This window comes from Bos taurus, chromosome 11 (assembly GCF_002263795.3).
Source record: "Bos taurus isolate L1 Dominette 01449 registration number 42190680 breed Hereford chromosome 11, ARS-UCD2.0, whole genome shotgun sequence".
In the NCBI taxonomy this organism is placed as follows: domain Eukaryota; kingdom Metazoa; phylum Chordata; class Mammalia; order Artiodactyla; family Bovidae; genus Bos; species Bos taurus.
In genome coordinates, this window is record NC_037338.1 from 103,136,545 (window position 1) to 103,161,530 (window position 24,986).

The 24,986-nt window shown below is 54.3% G+C and overlaps 1 protein-coding gene across 11 annotated transcripts; it reads right to left on the reverse strand.

The window, feature by feature from the left end:
• Positions 1–289: 289 nt before the first annotated feature.
• GBGT1 (globoside alpha-1,3-N-acetylgalactosaminyltransferase 1) lies at positions 290–24,986 on the reverse strand. 11 transcript variants are annotated; one of them, XM_059891552.1, is made up of 9 exons: positions 24,799–24,986; positions 23,507–23,529; positions 22,516–22,681; positions 9,347–9,534; positions 8,689–8,754; positions 3,492–3,539; positions 3,373–3,408; positions 2,521–2,655; positions 290–1,582 (listed from the first exon to the last, which is right to left on the reverse strand). In XM_059891552.1, exons 4-9 carry the CDS (start codon positions 9,415–9,417, stop codon positions 895–897), a joined length of 1,044 nt encoding a protein of 347 aa, XP_059747535.1. In that variant the 5' UTR covers positions 9,418–9,534; positions 22,516–22,681; positions 23,507–23,529; positions 24,799–24,986; the 3' UTR covers positions 290–894.

Sequence of the window (24,986 nt, forward strand, 5' to 3'; positions counted from 1 at the left end):
GCTCCGCACTTAGGGACCAAGAGCCCACAGGACGTCCAGCTGGGGGACAGGGGCTCTGCTTCCCCTGACTCAGGAGGGCTGCATAGCCCGTGATGTTTTCACTTCACCCATCTCCCAGGAGAACTGCGATGAAATCCTGCCTGTTGCAGCGGCCAGCAGCAGCCCAGGCTTTCTAGAAAACTGTACCCCCCCCTCCCACCCAAGCTGACTGTACTTACAATCCAGGCTGCCTGTATCCCTAGGGGCCTGGCAGCCCGGATGCTCAGAAATGCAGGTGAAGAAAGCCTGGTTAGGGCCTAGCACACGCTACTTTTATTAAACGCTGCCCAAACCCTCTTACAGAAGAGGTGCTTGGTGCTGGGGACCATCCACCTCAAGTGAGGCAGGGACTTGAAACCAGAGGGCCTAGAAGGCTCCTCTGGGTCCTGAGTGAAAAACTGGCTCCGGAGGCTGGCGGGGACACAGTGGGGACCCCTGCAGCCAGAGAAAAGGGGGGTGGGGATGCCTTTCCTACGAGTGTTAGAGAGTGCAACTTCAAGGGCAGCAGGCAACGAATGGGCGGGTGGCAGAAAGGTGATTTGGGGCGCTGGGTGGGGCTGCCCCGAAGGCTCGTGAGCTGGTGGAGGCCCCGTCTTCTTCCACCTCTGGCCTCCCCTCCTTGGGCCTCGGAGAGTGTGATCTTTGCGTTCTCCTCCACACGGACACTGCTCTTCACAGTGGACAGAGGCCTTCCAGGCCCGTCTTCCCACTGGATTCCACCAGCAGAGGCGGAGGTTAGATGGCACAGGGCTGGTCCCACCTAAGGCTTGAGGAGTGAGGCCCTGGAGCCCAGAGGCTCTGGTGAGCCGGGCGCTCGCTGGGGTTCCCCCGTCCACGGCGGCCCCACCTCTGCCGTCAGCTCCGCAGCCGGGCAGTGTCCTTGTTCAGGGTAGAGAAGCGGATCAGCTTCAGGCTGGGGGGCTGGGGCTTCCTGTCGTCCCAGAGGTACTCGGGGGACAGCACCTTGGAGGGCTTGTGCGAGAGGAAGCGGCGGTTCAGGTGGCTCTCCTCCTGGCAGGCTGCCATGATGCCGTTGGCCTTGTCTGCCAGGATGCCCATGTGGCAGCCCCTGGTGAACTCATACACCCTGGCCACCCGCCCCCCGAAGACCGCCCTGCCATAGTAGAAGTCCCCCTCGCCATCCGCCACGAAGGCGGTGGAGACAGGCCGGCGCTCATAGGGGAACTGGTGGCGGGGGACGGTGAAGTAGTCCGGGTGGATGGCAGCCACGAGGTCCCCCAAGGTCTCGGGGCCCCATGGGTTCCGGAATGCCATGTCCACGTCCAGGCAGAAGAGGTAGTCCACCTCCCGGTGCGCCCTCTTGGCGATGTGCACACTGATGGCCTCCATCCGGCGCATGGAGGCCTCCTCCCACTGGGAGGGCCCCGGGACTGGGATGACACTGAGGCGGCGGCCAGGGCCCAGTGGGACCTGAGGAATGGCCTGGGGGTCATGAGTGAAGATGTAGTAGTGCACGCGGTACCCCTGCATGAAGAACCGCTCGGCCGACTCCAGGAAGTGCTGGACGAACCGGGTATACCTGCTGGAGAGGAGCCCGTCATGCACCACGGCCTCTGCAGGGCCACTGCCTGGTCCCCGCTCCGGGTGGGCACACCCCGCGGGGCCCAGGGCTAGGCTGGGGTCCCCCTCCCAGCTTCCTGTCTCAAGAAGTCACTCTGGTCTGCCCCTCGTCTGTCAAGTTCCCCTGATCACAGTACCAACCTCTAGGGACCGTCCTAAGAACGATATCTTGATGATATTCACAGGCTGCATGCCCTGACTTTTCCTGAGCACTTACAAGTGCCAGGCAATGTTCTAAGGGATTACCTCCTGGCCTCACAAACTCCCCGCTTTACAGACAAGGACACTGAGGCTCAGAGAGAAAAAAGGAGTTGAGAATCGGGTAAGTGGCTGCACATCAAGGGGAAGTGAGTGGTGCTGGGTGCTGACTGGGCTGGGGCAGAGGGAGCCCCCTGACTCCAGGTGGGCCATTCATTACCTTTAGTCATCGACCCCCCCCCCATTGGGGTCCCTCTCTCAGGAGTCCCAGAAAGGAAAGGCCAGGTGGGGTAAGGGAGGAGGAGGGAAAACAGGGGGCGTCCAGAGAGCAGGCAGGCCCGGGGGTGGAGGAGAGAGGGTCCCCAGGGCAGGGCCAGCTCTCTCTTGACCTGCCTGTGGCCTGAGCATGGACCCTCCATTTCTGGGGGCTTGCCATTCCTTTACACCTGCCTGGATGGTTCAGGGGAAGCAGACGGGATGAGGCGGCAAGGTGTCTCCTGACAAAGGCTCCTGGTGCTCCCTCACTGGGCTGCCTCCCCTCCCCGCTTGCATGCCAGGCCCAGACCGCCTCTTTCCTCCAGGAAGCCCTCTCCCACCATCACACTCTGCTCTGTCGCTTCCCACCTGGCACAGCCTCCCTGGTGCCCGGGCAGGGTCCTGTCTCTCCCCAGACCCCACCCCCACCCCCAGCCGCCTACTCACTTTCCCACAGCAAACGCCGTAAGCCCGATGGTCAGGTTCAGTGGCTGGTAGATGTGATGCAGAAGCTCGGCGTTAAAGGTTCCCTCGGAGACGATGGGCGCCAGCCAGGGTGTGAGTGTCAGTAGCTCTGTGGGCCTGGCAGCAGAGGAGGCCGAGGGGGCTGAGACCCTCCCCTGGGGAAAGCCTCCGTCTCATCTGGGTCCTGCCTCCCACGCTGTGTGACCCTGGGCGGCTTTATCCCTGTCTCTGGGCCACCGTATCCTCAAGTGGGGATGATAATAGCTCCTTCCCAGCGAGGGCAAGAGGACCAGGAGTTACTGCACGTCCAGTGTCTAGAGGAGCCTGGCGTTTCTGGGGTCTGCTAAGGGCCTCGGAGATGGGGGTTAGCATTCTCATAATTAATAATGGATCGAGCACTGAAGGCACAGTGCTCTGCAGTTTTTTTGGTTTGTTTGTTTGTTTTTGGCTGCGTCGCCTGGCTTGCAGGATCTTAGTTCCCTGACCAGGGAGCGAGTCAGGGTCCTTGGCAGTGAAAGCACAGAGTCCTAGCCACTGGGGCTCTCAGGAATCGCTGCTCTGCATTTTGCCAACCTCATTTCATCTGGTCCTCTGCCCTGTCGAGTGGGTATCACTAACCATCCACCTGTATAGAAGCAGCTCAGAGGAGTTGGGTCACCTACCCAAGATTACACAGCTGGTGACCAAGCTGGACTGGAGCCCAGGTCCCAGAGTGCCCGGACCCCAAGGTCAGCTGACCCCTGCAGCACCCCAGCTTCTAAATCAGAGCTTTGCCCCCGACCCCCACCCCCTCGAATCTCTCCATCCTGCACCCAGGCCCTAATCAACACCTACTTTTGCTCCAGCAGCTTGGGCTGAGGGTACTGTGACCTGCAACCAAGAAGGGCAAATGGTTAAAGGGATGGCAGCCCCCTGCCCTGGGGCCACAGAGGGCGAAAGGACAGGCTGCTTACTGTGCCACGGGCTGGGACGGCTCCTCCTCGTACTGAAGCTTCATGTTGCTGGTGGGAGAGGCGAGACAGGGCCATCAGTGTCGTTAGTAGAGATGCTCAGCAGGGATGGATGAAGCGGGGACAAAACACCCCCATGGGCCAGGCGCCCCCTCCCCCAGGCTCCCTGGCCCCTCCTCCATGGCTCTGCCCGCTCTCTGGGGGCTGGGCTCCTACAGAGGCCATCCATCCAGGGTCCCGTGTGGCAGGGCGGTGATTCAACCTGGTGCCATTTGTCTCTACAGTCTTTTTCGGCTCTGGAAGAGCCTGGGCACCGTGGAGAAGCTTTGAGAAGCTGCAAAGTGAGCCCAGTTCTGCCTCTTTCTAGCCCAGGAGCTCAGACAGACGAGGCTGCAGGTGAGGCGCCTCCGGCTGGAGAGACCCAGGGCTGGACATCGCACTCTTTGGGGTTTTGTCCCCTCTCCCTTAAAGTGGGGACAATGACAGAGTCACTCCGCAGGGTGGAAGTGAGGCCTGGAGACGGGAAAGGCCTGCTCCTCTGACCCAGGGAGCCGGTCAGAGCCACTTCCAGCAGAGGCCTGAGGCTGCCTGTGAGGCTCGGACCACCTGAGGAGGGTGCCTGCCGCTCACCCGGGTCTCTTCACTCTATCACCCACGGTGGGCTGGCTTCAGCTTCCCGGAGCTGTGCTGGTGCCTCCGGCTACGCTTTGTGTGTGTGGTAAGATATACAAGACGAAGATTTACCACCTTAACCATTCGAAAGCATAGAGTTCCGGGGCATTAGGTACACTCACGGTGCTGTGCAAACATCACCTCCACCCATCTCTAGAGCTTGTTCATCGTCCCCAAATTGAAACTCTCTCCCTGAGATACTGCTTCTCCATCCCTTCTCCCAACCCTTGGTAACTATTATGCTTACTTCCATCTCTGTAAAAAAAATCTTCTGTTTTTTTTTTTTTTTTCAATAAGATCTCTATTCATTTTGGCCACGCCATGTGGCCCGACTTGGAATCAAACCTGTGCCCCCTGCATTGGGAGTATGAAGTCTCAACCATTGAACCACCAGGAAGTCCCATTTCTCTATACTAGAGATCTCTTACAAATGAAACCCTACAGTATTTGTCCTATAGTGATTAGCCTATACTCTGGAAGATATATTTTTTAAAGTTGATCCATCAACTTGGCCCTCTGCCTCAGTTCCATACAAACAAGCACATTTCAGGTCCTGCTCAGAAAGTGACAGGACTCTGAGAAGTTGGTCAGAAGTGAGAAGAGGAAAGGGGCCCTCGTCCCACACTTCCCGGCCATCGGTGTCTCCCTTCGCCTCACCAGCCCCGACACACTCTGCTCTGGCCACATTAAAGAGTCAGACATAAGAACACCAAAGCACAGATGAGCCAGAGCCAAAATAAAAACAGGAACTTCATGTTTCCAGACCTCTGAAGGTAATAACATTGAAAGAAGAAATCCAAATGAACAGAGAGGAAGGTGTGACCATTTAAAACTAACAAAAAACCTCCAACTGTAATCTGTTTAAAAAACTCAGACTGCAAATAATTTTTAAAAAACTGCAAATAATTAGAAAAAAAAAAGCACCGAGTACTTTCAGCCAAAGGTGGTGATAGAGGACCCACCAACAGGCCAAGCGGGGAGGTGGTGGAGCAGGCAGGTCACCAGAGAGGAAATTCAGTAAATGGGGAGGCGTGGGGCGATGAGGGCCGTGGTCAAAGGAGTGAAATTCAAACCACAGTGCATTTCCCGTCTCTCAAATCAGCAAGGTGTTTAGTTTTTGTTTTTCATGACACCTAATACTTGCAGATACCAAAGCAACATTTCATGCAAAGATGGGCTCGATAAAGGACAGAAATGGTATGGACCTAACAGAAGCAGAAGATATTAAGAAGAGATGGCAAGAATACACAGAAGAACTGTACAAAAAAGATCTTCACGACCCAGATAATCACGATGGTGTGATCACTGACCTAGAGCCAGACATCCTGGAATGTGAAGTCAAGTGGGCCTTAGAAAGCATCACTACGAACAAAGCTAGTGGAGGTGATGGAATTCCAGTTGAGCTATTCCAAATCCTGAAAGATGATGCTGTGAAAGTGCTGCACTCAATATGCCAACAAATTTGGAAAACTCAGCAGTGGCCACAGGACTGGAAAAGGTCAGTTTTCATTCCAATCCCAAAGAAAGGCAATGCCAAAGAATGCTCAAACTACCTCACAATTGCACTCATCTCACACGCTAGTAAAGTAATGCTCAAAATTCTCTAAGCCAGGCTTCAGCAATATGTGATCCGTGAACTTCCTGATGTTCAAGCTGGTTTTAGAAAAGGCAGAGGAACCAGAAATCAAATTGCCAACATCCGCTGGATCATGGAAAAAGCAAGAGAGTTCCAGAAAAGCATCTATTTCTGCTTTATTGACTATGCCAAAGCCTTTGACTGTGTGGATCACAATAAACTGTGGAAAATTCTGAAAGAGATGGGAATACCAGACCACCTGACCTGCCTCTTGAGAAATTTGTATGCACGTCAGGAAGCAACAGTTAGAACTGGACATGGAACAACAGACTGGTTCCAAATAGGAAAAGGAGTACGTCAAGGCTGTATATTGTCACCCTGCTTATTTAACTTATATGCAGAGTACATCATGAGAAATGCTGGACTGGAAGAAACACAAGCTGGAATCAAGATTGCCGGGAGAAATATCAATAACCTCAGATATGCAGATGACACCACCCTTATGGCAGAAAGTGAAGAAGAACTAAAGAGCCTCTTGATGAAAGTATAAGAGGAGAGTGAAAAAGTTGGCTTAAAGCTCAACATTCAGAAAACGAAGATCATGGCATCTGGTCCCATCATGTCATGGGAAATAGATGGGGAAACAGTGGAAACAGTGTCAGACTTTATTTTTCTGGGCTCCAAAATCACTGCAGATGGTGACTGCAGCCATGAAATTAAAAGACGCTTACTCCTTGGAAGAAAAGTTATGACCAACCTAGATAGCATATTCAAAAGCAGAGACATTACTTTGCCAACAAAGGTTTGTCTAGTCAAGGCTGTGGTTTTCCCTGTGGTCATGTATGGATGTGAGAGTTGGACTGTGAAGAAGGCTGAGTGCCAAAGAATTGATGCTTTTGAACTGTGGTGTTGAAGACTCTTGAGAGTCCCTTGGACTGCAAGGAGATCCAACCAGTCCATTCTGAAGGAGATCAGCCCTGGGATTTCTTTGGAGGGAATGATGCTGAAGCTGAAACTCCAGTACTTTGGCCACCTCATGCGAAGAGTTGACTCATTGGAAAAGACTCTGATGCTGGGAGGGACTGGGGGCAAGAGGAGAAGGGGACGACAGAGGATGATATGGCTGGATGGCGTCACTGACTCGATGGACGTGAGTCTCAGTGAACTCTGGGAGTTGGTGATGGACAGGGAGGCCTGGCGTGCTGGGATTCATGGGGTCGCAAAGAGTCGGACACGACTGAGCGACTGATCTGATCTGAATACCTGCAGCCCCAGCCCAGGCGCAGTGCAGCTGCTGGGGTGGGGGAGGGTGGGGAGGTGTATCTGTGTTTGCCGCGGTCCCCCGTGGGGCAGGGTGGAGAGGTGTATCTGTGTTTGCCGCGGTCCCCCGTGGGGGAGGGTGGGGAGGTGTATCTGTGTTTGCCGCGTCCCCCTGGAGAGCTTCCAGGGGCTTCAGGTCATGTTTTGGTAAAGAACCCGCCTGCCAACGCAGGAGACGCAAGAGATGCAGGTTGGATCCCTGGGTCCAAACAAAACCCCTCATGTCCTATTGGCCTGAATCACTCTGACTCAGGGTCAGGAAGATCCCCTGGAGGAGGAAATGGCAACCCACTCCAGTATTCTTGCCTGGGAAATCCCATGGGCAGAGGAGCCTGGCGGGCTGCAGTCCATGGGGTCATGAAGAGTTGGACATGGCTGAAGCGACTAAGCAGGCAGCCTGGAGAGCAGCCTGATGAGATGGATGAAGACCCTGGCCATATCCTTTGGCCCAGGAACATACCAAATAAAAGGATTTCTAAGATGGAAAAAGCTGGGACTTCCCAGGTGGCCCAGTGGCTTATATTCCATGCTCCCAAAGCAGAGACCTGGGATTCAGTCCCTGGTCAGGGAACTAGATCACACGTGCCACCCACAACTAAAGATCCTGCATGCTGAGACGAAGATGGGAGGTCCTGCGTGCTGCAACTAAGACCCAGCATAGGCAAATAAATTAATTAAAAAAAAAAGATGAAGAACGCTTTATATCCAGAGTTGCTCATTACGAACTAACTTAGAAGCTGGTAAACCAGAAACAACCTAAATGCCCCACAGTTGTTGGTGGAAAAAGGAGATGGTTTAAGAATTAGGGCCCAGCCCCTGGGTGGAGTAAAATGACGGTGACCGGATGCTGAAAAATGCAGCCAATTCTGGGGAAATACGATAAGAACTGCAAAAACATTCTGGTCACAGCTATTTCCAACAGCAAGCGTACTTTCTGCTTTCAGAACAATCTGAATAGAAAGTGCAGCAATCAACAAGCCGACCATGGAATCAGAGTGCGATTCATGCCCCTGGACACAAGAGGGTTTTTGTTTTCTTTTGTCTTTTCTGTTGTCCTGCCTAATTTACTACATTCTGTTTATAATAGTGAAACACACCTTACTGTTAATTAGTCGTCTATGATCCAGATTTTAAACTTTCCTTTCGGTGTCATGAAAACCAGAAGACCACGGGGCCAAATGCCACATTGAGACTGTCCCAAATCATCTTTATCACTCTGAACTGTCCAAATGTCAGATCTGTTATCTGAGGGAGACTGGCCACGTGTGCATTTGTCCTTCGAATTCACAGAGAGCACAACATTGAGCAAAAAGGTCAAGTCCTGAAATCATTCTTTCCTGAGCACCTTCTATATACCAGGTGCAGCACCAGGATATTTACAGGCATCATCACACCCCAAACCCTATCCTCCCATTTTACAGATACAGCAAGTGAGGCTCTGAGCTATGCAACACGCTCAAAGTCACACCGTGGAGAGGGCACTGCAAGGATACCTGAAGACGGAAACAGGGAACTTCCACATTCGTGGCTCAGAATCATGAGTTTAGGACCTAAGAACCTACAAAGTGACCTGAAAAGCCTTCCCATCTTCCCTATTCCGGGGGCCCCTAAGTCTGCCTGCCCCATACTTACAAGATCTCTGGGCAGGGGAGATAATAGGGGATGTAGGAGACCAGCAGCCAGTTCTCGACATACATCCTAGGAAGGAAATATATGTGTTGACTTGATTTTTAAGCTGAGGCTGAGAAGTCACGTTGGTGCATGTTAGTGGAAATGCAGGTCCCCAGTGGCGCACCTGGGGCCCCCCCCCTCCCCCCCTCCCCCACCCTCCACCTATTAGTCCTTGGGTCTGGCTGACCTCAGAGGACAAAGCCTCCTGGCCTTCTGCAGTGAGTCATTATACAGCTATGCAGCCATTCATTCCTGGGGGAGGAATATTCTTGACACCAGTCCCACAAGGGACTGGTGGTGTGGGGGAACCCCCAGAGCTTTGCGGAAAGGACACACGGGGTGAATTCTGGAGCATAGACAGGAGTTCCTCATTAACACAGCTAAAAGAATAGTCCAGGCAGAGGCAAGAGTTAGGTGTAGAGGCCGGGAGGTCAGTGCAAAGGAAAACCCGTAAGCCAGGCTGGGTCAGTCGTACTGGGGCTGGTGGGGAGGGACAGGTGTGCCTAGAGAAGAGGGTGGGACCTGGAAATCCTGGGAAGGGGTCCAGGTTTGGGGGTTGAGATGCTGAGAGAGGGAGGAGTCTGGGGTGGGGACAGAGGGCTGCAAGGGGCATGCTCACCACAGAGAGCAGAGGGTGATGCCCAGCAGCAGGCAGAATCCCAGGCCCAGGGCCAGTCTCAGGCAGTGCATCGCTGGGGGCAGCCTCTGAGCCTGGGCACCTGCAGAGACCGAGTGGGTCTTGGTGAATCGGCCCACCTCTCTCAGGGTGTCAGGCTCAGAGTCCAGGTCTCCGGGGTCGGGGAATACCTGCAAAGGGATGCTCCTTATCCACAGGACACTGACCGCTGCTCTGCCCTCCCCTGGGCACCACCATCAAGGGGAATGTGGAGTCCAGGCGTCGTCCTGTCCAGCTGGACCCCAGGCCCAGATTTGGCAGTTCCAGGGGACAGAGGCTCAGGATTCAGCCAAAGCCTGCTGCTGTGCCTTGGGAGAGGCACTGGGCCGGAAAGGCGACTAGCCGCCCCCACTGCCTTGGCTCGCATGTCTCCCTCCTGAAACCTTCCATGATGAGCCGGCCTTCCTAGCGACTAGGGCCAGAGGACATGGAGCCTTAAGGATTCTGGGGGAAACAGCCGGGTCGCTGGAAATCCAGCCCGGAGCCGCAGCCGGCACCGCGGGGGCACACGCGGCCTGGGGAAGGGGGTTGCTGGGCAGAGATGGGTGGCGGCGATCTCCCTGGCAGGGGGTGGGGGCCAGGGGTGGCAGCCGACTGTTCCTCCGTTCCTCCGGGAGGCAGAGCTCTCCCGGGAGCACGTTTCACCTCTCACCGGCTCGGCGCCAACCTTGGGCAAGGCACTCTCCTCCGCGGTCCATCACAGCCTGGTGGTGGGGGCGGGGGTGGGGTGGTCCTCCTCAGCTATAGTAGGGGTTGGTGCGGGGGACAAGACGCAGTACGCGCCGCTCCGGACACGAGGGGAGGGCTGTGAAAGCGCTAGGCCCAGTCCGGGCCACAGGGAGCGCGGGACACCCCTGCGTCCGCCCGAGGTCAGAGTGAGGTCCCCAGGCAGGAGCTTCGGGGCTTTGGTCCCGCTCACTCCGTGGCCTCTGGCAAGCCCGCTGGAGCTCTCGCTCCCTCTGCGGACCTCGGCTTCCCCACCCGGGCTTGGGGAGCCAGTTCCTCCAAAGGCTCCACCTGACGCGTCGGCTCCGCTAGATCGTGGGGCGCGCCGCCGACGCAGAGCCCGGCCCGCACTCCGGCCGCCCCAGCCGGTGACCTGCACCCCGGAGCTCGGGGCCCGCACGCGAGCGCCTCCACTTCCGCCTGCCACTGCGGGCCGCAGCCAGATCCGTGGCGCGGCGGACGGAGCGCGACTGTCCCTGCCGCCTGCAGACTCACCTCTTGAGGCCGGACCGAGGTGGGGACTAACGGAGGGGCGCAGCTGGGCCCGGAAATCAGGGACGCGTCTGGCCGGGGCGCCTCAGGCAGCGCGGTGGGCGGGGCCGGACGCAGCCGGTGGGCGGGCCCGGGCGGGCTCGAGGGGGGCGGGGAAAGGAGCCTCTCGCCCCGCCCACCGGCTGATGCTCATCCCACCCGGCCTCGACCCGCCCACCAGCTGCAGCCCCCGCCCCCTAGAGGTCCCCCTGGGCTCTACACTCTGCGGGCCACGTGGGCCACGCGGGCCACGCCTCCAAGGCGGAAGACCCATCTTAGGTGAGAGGAGCGTGGGTCAGGGAACTCCGGGATGGGGGAGCGATGCGCGCTTGAGAAGTCAGGGATCCGATTTGGGGAGAAAACTTTATTGTTTTTAGGAGAGCGTTGAAACAATCACTGGAAGGGAAAACCAGAAGGACGTCGCCCTTACTTTCTGGCTTGGGATCATCACTCTTGCTTAGGAGCCCTGAGCCTGGCACGCCGGCCTGGAGACCGTGAGCAGCTCTCGGAATCTCTCGGAGCCTCTGTCTCCTCTCTGAACGGAATTAGCCGTACTTTCCTCCAGAGGTTGTACTGACCCTGGTTCATCCTAGGGAGTCCAGGAGCCCCAGGAGAACTGTCTTAGATATCTCCAAGGGTAGGCCAAGGGCAGAGATAGTGGACCTCAAAGGCAGAGGGGTGGTCAGGGAGGGAGCATTCAGAGAGACAGAAAGGAAGGCACCCTGTTTGTAAAGAAGGGAGCCCTAACAAGGGCCAGTGACGAACAGATTCAAGGGATTAGATCTGGTAGACAGAGTGCCTGAACAACTGTGGACAGAGGTTTCTAACACTGTGCAGGAGGTGGTGACCAAAACCATGGCAAAGAAAAAGAAATGCAAGAAGACAAAGGGGTTTGTCTGAGGCGGCTTTACAAATAACTTAGAGAAGAAGAAAAGGAGGAAATGTACCCCTCTATATTCAGTTGGGTATGTCTTTTCTAGTGAAAGGCAAGGGAGAAACAGAGAGGTACACCCAACTGAATGTAGAGTTCAAGAGAATAGCAAGGAGAGATACGAAAGCCTTCTTAAGTAAACAGTGCAAAGAAATAGAGGAAAACAATAGAATGGGAAAGACTAGAGCTCTCTTCAAGAAAATTGGAGATACCAAAGGAACATTTCAGGCAAGGATGGGCATGGTGAATGACAGAAACTGTAGGGACCTACCAGAAGCAGAAGGGATTAAAAAGAGGTGGCAAGAATACACAGAAGAACTATACAAAAAAAGTTTTAATGACCTGGATAACCATGATGGTGGTCACTCACTTAGAGCCAGACATCCTGGAGTGTGAAGTCAAGTTTGCCTTTGGAAACATTATGACAGACAGAGCTAGCGGAGGTGATGTGGAATTCCAATTGAGCTAGTTCAGATCCTAAAAGATGCTGCTGTTAAACTGCTGCATTCAGTATGCCAGCAAATTTGGAAAACTCAGCAGTGGCCACGGGACTAGAAAAGGACAGTTTTCATTCCAATCCCCAAAAATGTTCAAACTACCATACAACTGCGCTCATTTCACAAGCTAACAAGGTAATGTTCAAAATCCTGCAAGGAAGGCTTTAGCAGTAAGTGAACTGAGAATTTCCAGATGTACAAGCTGGATTTAGAAAAGGCAGAGGAACCAGAGATCAAATTGCCAATATCCACTGGATCAGAGAGAAAGCAAGGGAATTCCAGAAAAACATCTACTTCTGCTTCATTGACTATGCTAAAGCCTTTGACTGTGTGGATCACAACAGACTGTGAAAAATTCTTGAAGAGATGGGAATACCAGACTACCTTATCTATCTCCTGAGAAACCTGTATGCAGGTCAAGAAGCAACAGTTAGAACATGGAACAACAGACTGGTTCAAAACTGAGAAAGGAGTACGTCTAGGCTGTGTATTCACCCTGCTTATTTAACTTATATGCAGAGTACATCATGAGAAATACTGGGCTGGATGAAGCATGAGCTGGAATCAAGATTTGGGGGGGAAATAACAGCCTCAAGATATGCAGATGATACTACTCTAATGGCAAACAGTGAAGAGGAACTAAAGAGCCTCTTGAGAAGGATGAAAGAGGAGAGTGAAAAAGCTGGCTTAAAATTCAATATTCAAAAAATGAAGATCATGGCATCCAGTGCTATCACTTCATGGCAAATAGATGGGAAAAAATTGAAACAGTGACAGACTTTATTTTCTTGGGCTCCAAAATGACTGCGGATGGTGACTGCAGCCATGAAATTAAAAGACGCTTGCTCCTTGGAAGAAAAGCTATGACAAATCTAGACAGTGTATTAAAAAGCAGAGACATCACTTTGCCAAAAAGGTCCATATAGTCAAAGCTATGGTTTTTCCAGTGGTCATGTATGGATGTCAGAGTTGGACCATAAAGAAGGCTGAGCACTGAAGAGTTGTTGCTTTTGAACTGGGTGCTGGAGAAGACTCTTGAGAGTCCCTTGGACAGCAAGGAGATCAAACCAGTCAATCGTAAAGGAAATCAGTCTTGAATATTCATTAGGAGGACTGATGCTGAAGCTGAAGCTCCAAAACTTTGGCTACCTGATTCTAGGAACTGACTCATTGGAAAAGACCCTGATGCTGGGAAAGATTGAAGGTGGAAGGAAAAGGGGACGACAGAGGATGAGATGGTTGGATGGCATCACCGACTCAATGGAGATGAATTTGAACAAGCTTTGGGAGTTGGTGATGGACAGGGAAGCCTGGTGTGCTGCAGTCCATGGGGTTGCAAAGAGTCAGACACGACTGAGCAACTAACATAAGTTATGGGATATCTATGCAGAGAAATAGCATCAGAGACAAATAACAACTGTGGCTCAGAGAGGTTATAGTGAGACAGGAAGGGAACAGGGCACAACCTTTAAAAGGATGACATAGTTTGAGGACATGACCTAAATTGGTTAGAATCAATTAGGTCCATGATGGTAGACTCAACTCGCACTTGATCTTGAGTCTCAGTATACAGCTCATTATAATATCCCAAGTGGCTTGAATATGACCCTGATCCTGGGAAAGATTGAAGGCGGGAGGAGAAGGGGATGACAGAGGATGAGATGGTTGGATGGCATCACCAACCCAGTGGACATGAGTTTGAGTAAGCTCTGGGAGTTGGTGATGGACAGGGAGGCCTGGCATGCTGCAGTCCATGGGGTTGCAAAGAGTCAGACACGACAGAATGACTGGACTGAGCTGAACCGAGGAGGCGTGACCATAAATGTCAAAAAGTGGGTGGTGACCCAATTTCTGAAAATCTCCACCACTTCCGTAAAACAGCTATAATACTTCTCCCACTCATTCAGTTCAGTTCAGTCGCTCAGGAGTGTCAGACTGCTTCCCCATGGACTGCAGCACGCCATGTCTCCCCGTCCGCCACAAGCTCCCAGAGCTTGCTCAAACTCATGTCCCACTCATTAGCCTGTGTAATCACCCACCCCTATAAAAACTGATGACTCTGCATCCTGCTTCCTCTCGTGCCTCTCCAGATGATGCGCATTCGGTCTATGAAGTGTGTTTCTTCCTTGAATAAACCTTGTTTCACTTTACCATGGCTCGCTGTTGAATTCTTTCCTTCAAGAAGCCAAGAACTGCCACTTGGCTCTCCCAGGTACTGAGATGTGACCTGGTGTGTGACCATCCTCTCTCGCCCCCACTCTCTTCCCTGCAACTATAGGTTTGTCAGGGTCACGATGATGCAGTTTGAGGTTGCAAATGCAGATCCGTGTGGCACCGGGCACAACATCCTTTGTGGGTGCCTTTGCCTGGGTCCCTGGGCTTTCCCTTGAGGGTCACAGGTTCCTGTAGGGCAGGCTTGTTTCCCCAGAGTCTGCAGGGGCCTGGCACAGGCCAGGGAGCTGGTGACTACTGACTTAAAGATTGTGCTTCCATTTTTAGCTGCAAACAACTGGTTCGCTGGGACCTGATCTGGGACCAGTCAACTGGGTTGTCTCACTCAGAGGTTTTCAAAGTTCTCGGGTGTGCCTTCCAGGCATTGGTCTTTGCCTGGTCATTGAGGTGAGCCAGATGCGCAGATGCAGCCCTGGGGCCCTGGCACGCAGGCCAGCATTCCATCAACAGCCAAACCAGCATTCTTTGTTTTCCCTGTTCCCCCTTCCCCCTGCTGCTATAAATCCAGCCCAAAGACAGCCTCAGGGCTGGCCTGGAAGAAGCTGGGTGAAAGGGTGAGGGAAGATAAAAGGTCCTGGACTCTCCTTCTGGTGGGTGACTCTGCAATAGGACTCCGACACCTCTCCCCACTTCCAATGTTCATATTCACCCTTCCAGTGAGTGAATGAATATTCATGGGAAGGACTGATGCTGAAGCTGAAACTCCAATGCTTTGGCCACCTGATGCGAAGAACTGACTCACTGGAAAAGACACTGATGCTGGGAAAGATTGAAGGCAGGAGGAGAAGGGGGCAACAGAGGATGAGAAGGTTGGATGATATCACTGACTCGACAGACATGAGTTTGAGCAAGCTCCGGGAGTTGGTGATGGACAGGAAAGCCTGGCATACTGCAGTTCATGGTGTCACAAAGAGTCGGACACGACTGAGCGACTAAACTGAACTGACCCATCCCCCCTTCAACTGGGTTTATCTACTTCTAGAAACCAGAGGAAATGGCTCGAGACATATAAATTGCTCATATACATCACTGTTCATCTCTGTAGGGGAACCGCAGGGGTGGGCAGGATGGTCTGGTATCACGGCAGTGGGAACATTCAGAGGCACCCACAGTCCTCACCGCTGCTCCGGGGGCTGTGGCCGAATTGGAAGAGCTGGGACTTTCATGTAAAATAGAAACCGTTAGAGGGACTTCCCTGGTGGTCCAGTGGTTAAGACTTTGCCGCTCAGTGCAGACACATGGCTTTGAGCCTTGGTCAAGGGGCTGAGATCCCACATGCTGGAACTGAGACCCCGTGCAGCCAAATAAATAAAATATTTAAAAAAAGATTCCTTGTGCTTTGTGGCCAAAAAGTCAAAACATAAAACAAAAGCAATATTGTAAAAAATTCAATAAAGACTTTAAAACCGGTCCATATTAAGAAAAAAATCTTAAGAAAGCATCAGAGGGCAGCTCTTCGAGGAAGAGCCAGTGTTTCGTGGACCGTGTGTGTGTGTGTACTGTTTCAGATGTGAAGTGTGCCCCAGGTGGGGCTGGGCTAGGGAGCAGGCCACTGAGGTATTCCAGGTCCTGGGGTTCTGACAGCCCTGCTCGGGTGTCCCCCAGGTGGAGGCCAAGCCGGCCAGGGGGAAGGAGACGCACGGGAGGGCAAGCTTGTGTCTTTGGAGCAGAGGATGCACGCCTGCTCTGCACGCCAAGTCACCTCATTTGTGGGTGACTCTGGGTGACTCCATGGACTGTAGCCCGCCAGGCAGGCAGTCCCTGGGATTCTCCAGGCAGGAATACTGGAGCGGGTTGCCATGCTCTTCTCCAGGGGATCGTCCCGAACCACACTGAACCTGCGTCTCTTATGTCTCTTGCATTGACAGGTAAGTTCTTTACCACTAGTGCCCCCTGGAAGCCCCAAGGGCTGCTTTAACCCCAGGGCTCCTACTCACAGGCCAGGGAGGGATTTAGCGTCTCATTGTCCACTTAGAACAAAGGGGCACCGTGGTGCCCAGCTCAGAGGCTCTTGTACAGATGATGGAGGTCTGCCCTCAAGCTCCGGGCCCATGTGAATGCAGCTAGAGGATCAATGAACCTTTGTCCCGGGGCCTCGTCAGGCAGTGATCTCACCCAGCCAGCTTCTCGGAGCCAGGCAGGCTCTAGGATCACTTCACAGCCTGGCCCCAGCAGCTCTTGGGCAAGCCCTCTTCCCCTGTGGAGGCTGGGGTCCTACTAGGCTGATCAGATCTTCAGCCATGGCCTCCTGTATGTGATCTTCAGGGCCTGGCAGGAGCGGGGAGGTGTCTGGAGGACCCCGTGTGACAGAGGGGAGGCAGACACTGTGCTGGGGTTCCCAGCTGTCAAAGTGCCCGGTGTGTCTGCATGGCAGGGGCGGCGGGAGCGGGGCTGGACCAGGGCGGCGTCCATCCTCACGCTCCCAGAGTGACTTTGGAGCTGTCCCTTGCCTCCCTGAGCTTTGGTCTCCTTGCAGCCTTGTTTACACACGGGGGTGGTGCCCGCTCCCAGGCTGGACAGAATGAGATCAGCAAGCCGAGCAGGCGGCAGGCCGCAGCAGGCCCAACAACGGGACTTAACAGGTTGAGAACAGAGGAGGGTGCGGCGACCTGCTGCACAGGCTAGAGGGCTTGGATTTGGGAAACCTGGGGTGGAGATGCTGCTGTTGTGCTCACGCAGTCCACCTGAACGCACCTGTAGCTGGGGAACCGGTCCCCGAGAGGCCGACAGCGTCTGCCTGGAACACCTGTGTCCTTCCTCTCAGCCTCGGGGAGCGTCCTGCAAATCAGTGCCAGCCTGCAGTGAGGAGTGTTAATATCCTGGGGATAACCCTCCATCTGTGGGGGACAGAGCCAGTCCCTTTGGGACCTGATTGCTCAACTAGACTGAACTGATGCCCACCACAGGGCTCCCTCCTCCAGGCCCCCTACCCCAGTCCACCCCCAGGCTTCCTGGGTTCACTTGCAAGCAAACGACTTGCCCCCAAGTCCCAGTTGCTCTGCCGCAGCTCCACACTTTGAGCAGTGGACAGGTGGGCTTCCTCACCTATAAGAAAGGGACAAAAGGCCCGCATCACCGAGGCCCCCGAGGGGACGCAGGCCGTGAAAATGCAAACCGAGGCAGAGAACCGTGCCAGGTGGCCACAGAGTGGAAACCAAACCCGGCCAAAGAAACACAAGGCCAAGGAAGGAATTTGGGTGATGGGTAGGCCCTGAGAAGTGGAAGAGACAGGAACAAAGATGGAATGGAGGTTCCCAAACAGAAAGATTTCAGAATCAGAGGATCAAAGGGCCCTTTGGAAAATTAGGGGGACCTGAAAGATGTTTGTTGAAATGCTCTTATTGGTTAGAAAAAATGTGTCACAAATATGCAGTTAATTCTAGATTTATTCTTTGCTGGTTCTGGGAGTCAGGAGAATGGAGACTTTCCAGCTGTCCTTCCAGCACTGAAACTCCTTCACCTGTGCTGTGCTGACCTCCTGGACCTTCTTCACATAATGCTGCCTATTCCTGGGGGCAGGACTGCAGGAGGTGCCCCTGAGGAGGGACATCATGGACCCTGGGCCCTGCAGGACCACTCTGAGCCTGGCAGGGTCTCTGAACACATTCTAGGCTTTGGGCAAGAGATCCACATGTCATTTTTCGAGTAATTCTCCCAATAACCCATCAGGCAGGCCATTTCACAGATGGGAAAACTGAGTCTCAGAGTTTTGTCTGAGGTCACCAGCTAGAACGAGGCTGAGCTGGATCTAGGATCCCTGCCTCCCTGGCTTTGGACCCTGTGCTCTTCACTAGCCACTGTCCCAGGCTGTGGCCTCTTGGAGCTCTGGAGTCCTGGCTTCCCTGGGGGCCGCACCCTCCCAGCCTCAGCCCTTTCTGAACTAGAGGGGTGTGAGGCAAAGCTAATCTCTTTGTCTGGGGCTGGGAATGACGGCTGGGGAATGGCCACCAGCCCTGGGCACTGTGGGCTCTCCCAGTACCTGGACCAGCCTATCCCCACCAGAGGACGAGGTTCCTCTCTTGGCACCGGGACCAATGGCTCAGGGAATGTCAGAGCCCAGGGGTCCCTCCTGTAGCATCTGGATGCAGCATTAATGTCAGGTGGGCCCTGCGGGGTCTGACAGGCACTGGGTTCAAATCCTGGCTCTGCCACTCCGTAGGGCACAGAGGGGGCGAGTCTCTTTCAACTTCAGTTTCTCCATCAGCTTATGGCACAATTCTACCCTACCTGTGTTGGGGGCCAGAGGTGGGAGGCAGGGAGGGATGGTGAGCCTCCCTTCCTCCTTTCCTTTCCAAACCACCAAACCTGCTGCCCCAAGCTCCCTGGAGTGTGCCCCACCCACCCGTCTCTCTGTGCACTTGGTAGGCAGCATTTCCCTTTCCAAGGGCACTGGGTGGTCAGAGTCTTTCTGGCGGTGTAGATCCAAGGAGTTCACAGACGGATGGGGCCGGAGCCTGGGGGTGGGGCAGGGGTGTGTTGGGGGCGAGGCTTGCTTGGGGGCCTGGGGAGGTGCTGGGACTGGAAGGGGGTCAGGGCAGGGAGCAGAGAATGAGAGAAGGGCAGGGTGGAGCCTAGAACAGGCTGGGGCAGGTGTGGTTGGTGCCCTCCTCCATCTCCATTCCTAGCTCCTCCCCCTCCTGCCTCCCTAAGGTCTCAGCCCCGAGAGTCTGCACCCCTGAGAGTCTGTACCCCCGGTTTCCTAGACAGGGATCAAAGTTGACACCGCCGACATGGAAAACTGCAGCCGACACCTGAAATCCCTTTACATTAGGAAAAAGAGACTCCGCTTCTGCAGATCCGGGGTAAATAAAAATTTATGGGCGAGGATGTTCCTTTCCACAGGACAATGGAAGTGAAAAATTGGAATGGCGTCAGGTCCCAAAGCAGGGGGCTCCCCAGAAATTCTGATCTGGGCCACGGGGGACAGAAAGGCGAGAGGATTGATGGACCAGTGTTCAGCCCTGGGGGAGTCAGATTCTGGAAGAGCACACGCCCCAGAATTCCTGCTATGGGTGACACTCTCAGGGGACCCCCACCACCCACACAAACAGAAAGGGCTTGAACCAGATACCCAAGGCAGAAGGACTTGGTTTCCTTGATTCTTAATCTCTTTATAATTCTCTATTTCACTGTAATAAACATTTATTGTCCTCTTAATAAAACAGCTTTAGAAATAAAAAGTAGGGCTGCAGCAAAAGCAGTTCCTAAAGAGGGAAGCTCCTGTGATAAAGGCCCGCATCAGGAGACAGGAGAAGCCTCAAATAAACACTGCATGTCAAGGAATGAGAAAGGGAAGAACGAACGAAGCCCGAAGTCTGCAGAAGGAAGAAAACAAAGACCAGAGTGAAAAATAAACGAAATGAAAATAAAAACCCAACAGAAAAGATCAGCGAAACGAAGATCTGGTTCTTTAAATTCGTTTAACAAAAGTTAAACAAAATGAACATTAGCTACACCCAAGAAAAAGAGAGGGGGCTCGAATCAATAAAATCAGAAATGACAGAGAATTGGCAACCAACACCACAGAAGACCATGACACTAGAATTCCTTAGTCGTGAATCTCGGTCCCACTGTGATCCCAACTGTATTATGCTCTCCAAAAACAAACGGAAAAAGCACTGAATAATGTTATTCCACAGAGGAGTGAGAGAGGAATAACTTTAGAATGGTTTTTAATCTTTTTAGAATCATTAAATATACACATTATAAAACACAGAAACGTCAAGGAGAAGACAGTGATCACGCTCAGTGGTGACCCTGGTGAGCGGTGTGACGCACACCTCTCAGCTGCCTCTCTCCTGCTAGCTCTGCCTCTCACATACAGATTCATTCACCTCTGTTTGTGTCTCCTGTTGACATCACATCCGTGTGGTCTTATAGCCGGGATCCTGGATGCAGAGGGTTGGGCCACGTGAGTCTCAGGTAAGACCACCCTGGGGTGTCCCTGCCAGCACCCACTTTAGCAGCTACAGGGCATTCACTGGTCCATGCGGACCACGCCTGGTGGATCCCATCCCGTCTCCGCAGACACGAGTGTTTCTGGTCCCCTGCTATTTCAACCAGCGCATTGATGGAGACTCTCGACAACGCATCCGTGAAAAACTAAGCAAGGGTTCCTGTGGGTGAGGTCCTAGGAGTCGCTCTTCAGGTACACGCCCTTGGGATCCTCCCCACCTGACACCCCCAAGTGCACAGGCACACGTGTGCATGTGGGCACACACACCACGCGAGGGTCCCTGTGGGTGAGGTCCTAGGAGTCGCTCTGCAGGTAAAGGGATGCGCCTCTGGAGCTTTGGGGTCCCACACACGGTTCTCCCAGAGAGGAGTGTCCTTCCACACCGCCCTCCAGGGGGTCTGCTGGGCCTCACACTGTCCCCAGGGCGGGTTGTCACCCAGTGTGATGGTGACGCCGCCGTCTCCACGTTTACGCTCTCGTGTCCTTACTGGGGAGGCTGCTCATCTCTGACGCATACTGACCGTGTGTGTCGCCTCTTGTTGGAGTCCCATGTGTTTGTTATCTCCTTTAAAAACATTGACTTGGCAGAGTTTTCAGGACCACAGAGGTGTTAAGCATTTCCCTGGGACGTGGGGGGCTTCCCTGGTGGCTCAGATGGTAAAGAATCCACCCGAAATGCGGGAGCCCTGGGTTGGATCCCTGGGCTGGGAAGATGCCCCTGGAGGAGGGCATGGCAACTCACTCCACTCTTCTTGCCTGGAGAATCCCGTGGACAGAGGAGCCTGGTGAGCTACAGTCCACAAGGTCACAAAGAGTTGGACATGCCTGAGCGACTAAGCAGATAGCACAGATATGAGGAATGCCGTTCCAGTTTGTGATTTATCTTTCCACTTTCTGCATTTTTTTTTTTTGGTTTGTTTTTGCCATAGGAACAGTCAGCCGTTTTCCTTATGACTTCTAACTCTGGTGTCACACTCAGTACAGGGATCTCTACCCTGAAGTTATGCACAAATTTACTAACAGTGCTTTAATCCATCTGGGATTTCCCTTGCAAATCAAATGTGCTTTTTTTTTTTTTCAAATAACGACATAAACCAAAAATTAGTCTTTCTTCAAAGATGCAGGAAGACACAAAAAGACATTTACTATATGATTCCATTGATAGGAAATATCTAGAATAGGTAAAGAAACAGATTAGGTGTGGCCAGGGGCTGGAGGAAGGAGGAAAGGAGAGTGAGCGCTTTGGGCACAGGGCTCCCTTTCGGGGGGTGAGATGTTCTCCACCGAGAGAGCAGTGGCGGCCATACAGCATTGTGAAGGTACTTAATGCTCATGAACTGTACGACTCAAAATGATGACGGCTGAAATACTATTATATTTGAATATTCTAAATCATCTAATATAAGAGTGTAGAGAGGAAAAAAAAGAAGCCCCAAGACAAAAAGATGCGAAGAGCTGACTCACTGGAAAAGACCCTGATGCTGGGAAAGATTGAAGGCGGGAGGAGAAGAGGACGACAGAGGATGAGATGCTTGGATGGCATCACCGACTCAGTGAACAAGAGTTTGGGTAAACTCCGGGAGTTGGTGATGGACAGGGAGGCCTGGCCTGCTGCAGTCCACGGGGTCGCAAAGAGTCGGACACGACTGAGCCACTGAACTGAACTGAAGACAAAAAGCCCCATCACGGGGGAGCGGGGAAGAAAAGTCCTGTTTGGGAAGCAGGTGGAAGGTGTGGGCTGGGAGCTGGCCCCGGGGGCGGGTCCCGGGGAGGACCTGAGCGGCCTCCTCGTCTCATTCCGGAGCTGCTAATGGAACCTGTGCTGGTGTCGGCGCCGCTCTGGAGCCGCCAGTAGGGGGAGCGCTCGAGCTGAAGGCGGACGCAGGCTCTGGGGCTGCCTTGACCTTTCTGCCCCTGCACCTGGCTCCTGTCACCTCTGATTCCGGATGGAGCTGACGCTGGAGCTGCAGAGGAGCAGAGACCACCCACACGCCTGCCTTTCTAAAGACAGGACCACATCCCAGAGGTTTCTGGAGAAGCCTCAGCCCCCAAACCCACAACACGACGTTGTCCCCGACGGCAGTCCCCACACAGGTGGTCTGAGGCCAGTCTCTGCTCCCCGTCCGACAGCTGCCGTGGGGGCGCCCCCCTGAGTCCAGCGCCCACCCTGACCTCCTCACCCTCTGGCTCTGCCGTGGGGGCACCCGCTTGAGTCCAGCGCCCACCCCACCCTCCTCACCCTCCGGCTCTGCCTCGTCGAGGTCCGCGTGCTCTAGCTGGGCCAGGAGCCGGGCATGTTGAGCTGTACGTAGGCCACCAGCTGCCTGAGGCAGGGGAAGTCGGGGGGCTGACAGAAGTCCTCTGAGTACTGGTTCAGCCAGGTGCCCAGGATGGAGGAGACAGCACTGGGGGTGGGCGGGCGGGCAGCAGAGTCAGGGCCTGGCCTTTCCTTCCTCTCGGCCCTTCCCTAGCACCCCCTGGGGGCCAGGCTTCTGGGCTCCCCCTGCCCATCTGGACGCCAAGGCCTGGTCAGCAGTGAGGGGCGGGCAGTCTCAGCTGGAGCAAGCCCTCTGTCCACGGTGACCACCTCTCCCTTCTTGGGGAGACTGACTCACTCCTGTCCACCCCCCAGCCCCACTCTGGGCCCCCCACCCCACTCTTGGCCCCCCCACCCCCACTCTGACCTCCCCCCAACCAAAGGGAACTGCAGGAGGGCAGGCAGGGCCGCGGCTGCTCTGTTCATTGCTCCGGCCTGGCTGCGCTGCACACAGCCGGTGCTGCATACGGATTTGCTGAATGAATGAACCCCAACCAGCACCTTACAGACACCTGAGTGGCCTGGGGCTCTCTTCCAGCCCCCAGTGATCCCTGCTCTGGCTAATCCCAGGAGGGGACCCCAAGATAGGATCTTGAGCTTCCTTTACAAATTGGAAAATGTCTCTGCCCTAGGGCTGGAAGCAGAGAGCTTCTTCATGGGGGGTGGGGAGCAGGGAAGAAAATCTTAGTGTAAACCATTCCATCCCTCAGCAGCCCTTTTCACAAGGCCGGGCACGGGGCTGCATGATCCACACTTATCTGATGGTCCTGACAACCGTATGAGGTCGGGCCTCTTGGTAGCCCAGCTTTCATGTGAACAGACTCAGGCTCAGAGAAGTAAAGTGACATTCCCGAGACACACAGCAGGTAGGTGGGCAGGGAGCCGCTGTGCCAGGGAGGGGTGGGGCGCTCACCTCTTGAACAGCAGCTCCAGGACCTGCTGGGCGGGGGTGAAGGCTCGGTAGGCGCACAGGAAGCTGGTGACATAGGAGAGGTCGCTGGCCTGGAAAGCGGGCACCAGGCGCTTCAGCGGCTTCTCCAAGGGGTCTGCTGTGACCACCCTCTCCCTGAGGGGCTCATCCAGGTTCAGGGTGGATCCATTTTTCACACGGGGCTAATCTTCAGACATAGAGGGACAGTTCGAAAAAACAAGCAGTGCAAAAACACTCACATTTCTGTCCTGAAATTCATTTCCAATAAAGGAATTGGCTTGAAGAATCTTACAAAGACGTGAAAACTGACTCGGCGCCTGGCCAAGCCAGGGGCCGGATGGTGGGAGGGGAGGAAGGGAGGTGCCCGGACTCCTTGGGTTGGGACGATGGCCACTCAAGAGGCAAAGCCCTTGGTGGAACCCTGGGTAGATTCCTGGGTGGCTTCTGAACAGGAAGTCTCCCCAGACATCACACCAGCATTGACTTGGGAAGTGAATATGACCAGCCCACCAGCCTTCTGACTCTTCATCAGCCTGCTCCTGCTCTGACATAAGCCCCTTCTCCCCTTCCCTTCCACGCATGCACATGGTGGGGGCAGGGGACACAGGACTGCCCAGGAGGGATCAGAGTGGTGGCCTGCCCTGGTCCTCCCTGTGTCACCTCTGGGTGCCTCCGGGCCAACACCCTGAGGCATCCGGGGTGCAGACGGAGCCAAGGTCTACAGCTTTGAAAAAGGCTTTCAGGACAGGCTTTGCTGAGGCCAGAGCCTCAGACCCTGGTACGCAGCAGAACGTGTTGCTGCCTCCAGCATCTGTAGACAAGTGGGCTGGGCGGGGTGCAGTCTCTAGGATGCAAGAAAAACCTCTGGGCACCTCCAGGACCCCCTGCCATCATTCTGGCATCTCTCCCTTCATCACGCTATAAGCCCAGGCCTGTTGTCAAGAGACTGGAAGCCCCTGCCCCCGTGGCAGAGCTGTCTCAAAACCACAATTGCTGTCTTCTTTTTCTCTTGTCCCCTCCCTAGTGTTCACTCCCCTCTGATCCCTAACAGGGCAGTGAGAGAGAGTGTGAGTGTGGTGAGTGTGTGTGTGAGTGTAGTGAGAGAGAGTGTGTGTGTGCGTGTGCGTGTGTGCGTGCGTGCGTGCTCCAGCATCTGCGTTTGCATGGCAATACCCAGAGGAAACGACCCCAGATGGGAAGGGGCTGGCAGCTCCAGGATCTTAGAGGTTCTCATTCCCAAAGTAAACCCCTCCCCCGGACGGTTGATCCCTGACCTAGGAGGTGGAATCTTCCTAGCTCCTCTGGACTCGGCCCACGTCGTGGCCTCAGGCCAGTTCCTGCCTCTCTGGCCTCAGTTTACCAATTGCCCCATTAGAAGTATTTGGAGGAGATGTTGTTAGCCCAGCTCCTGGCTCCGGGGTGGGTTTGGTGAGGAAGCACTCTGGGCATGCGCAGGCCTCCC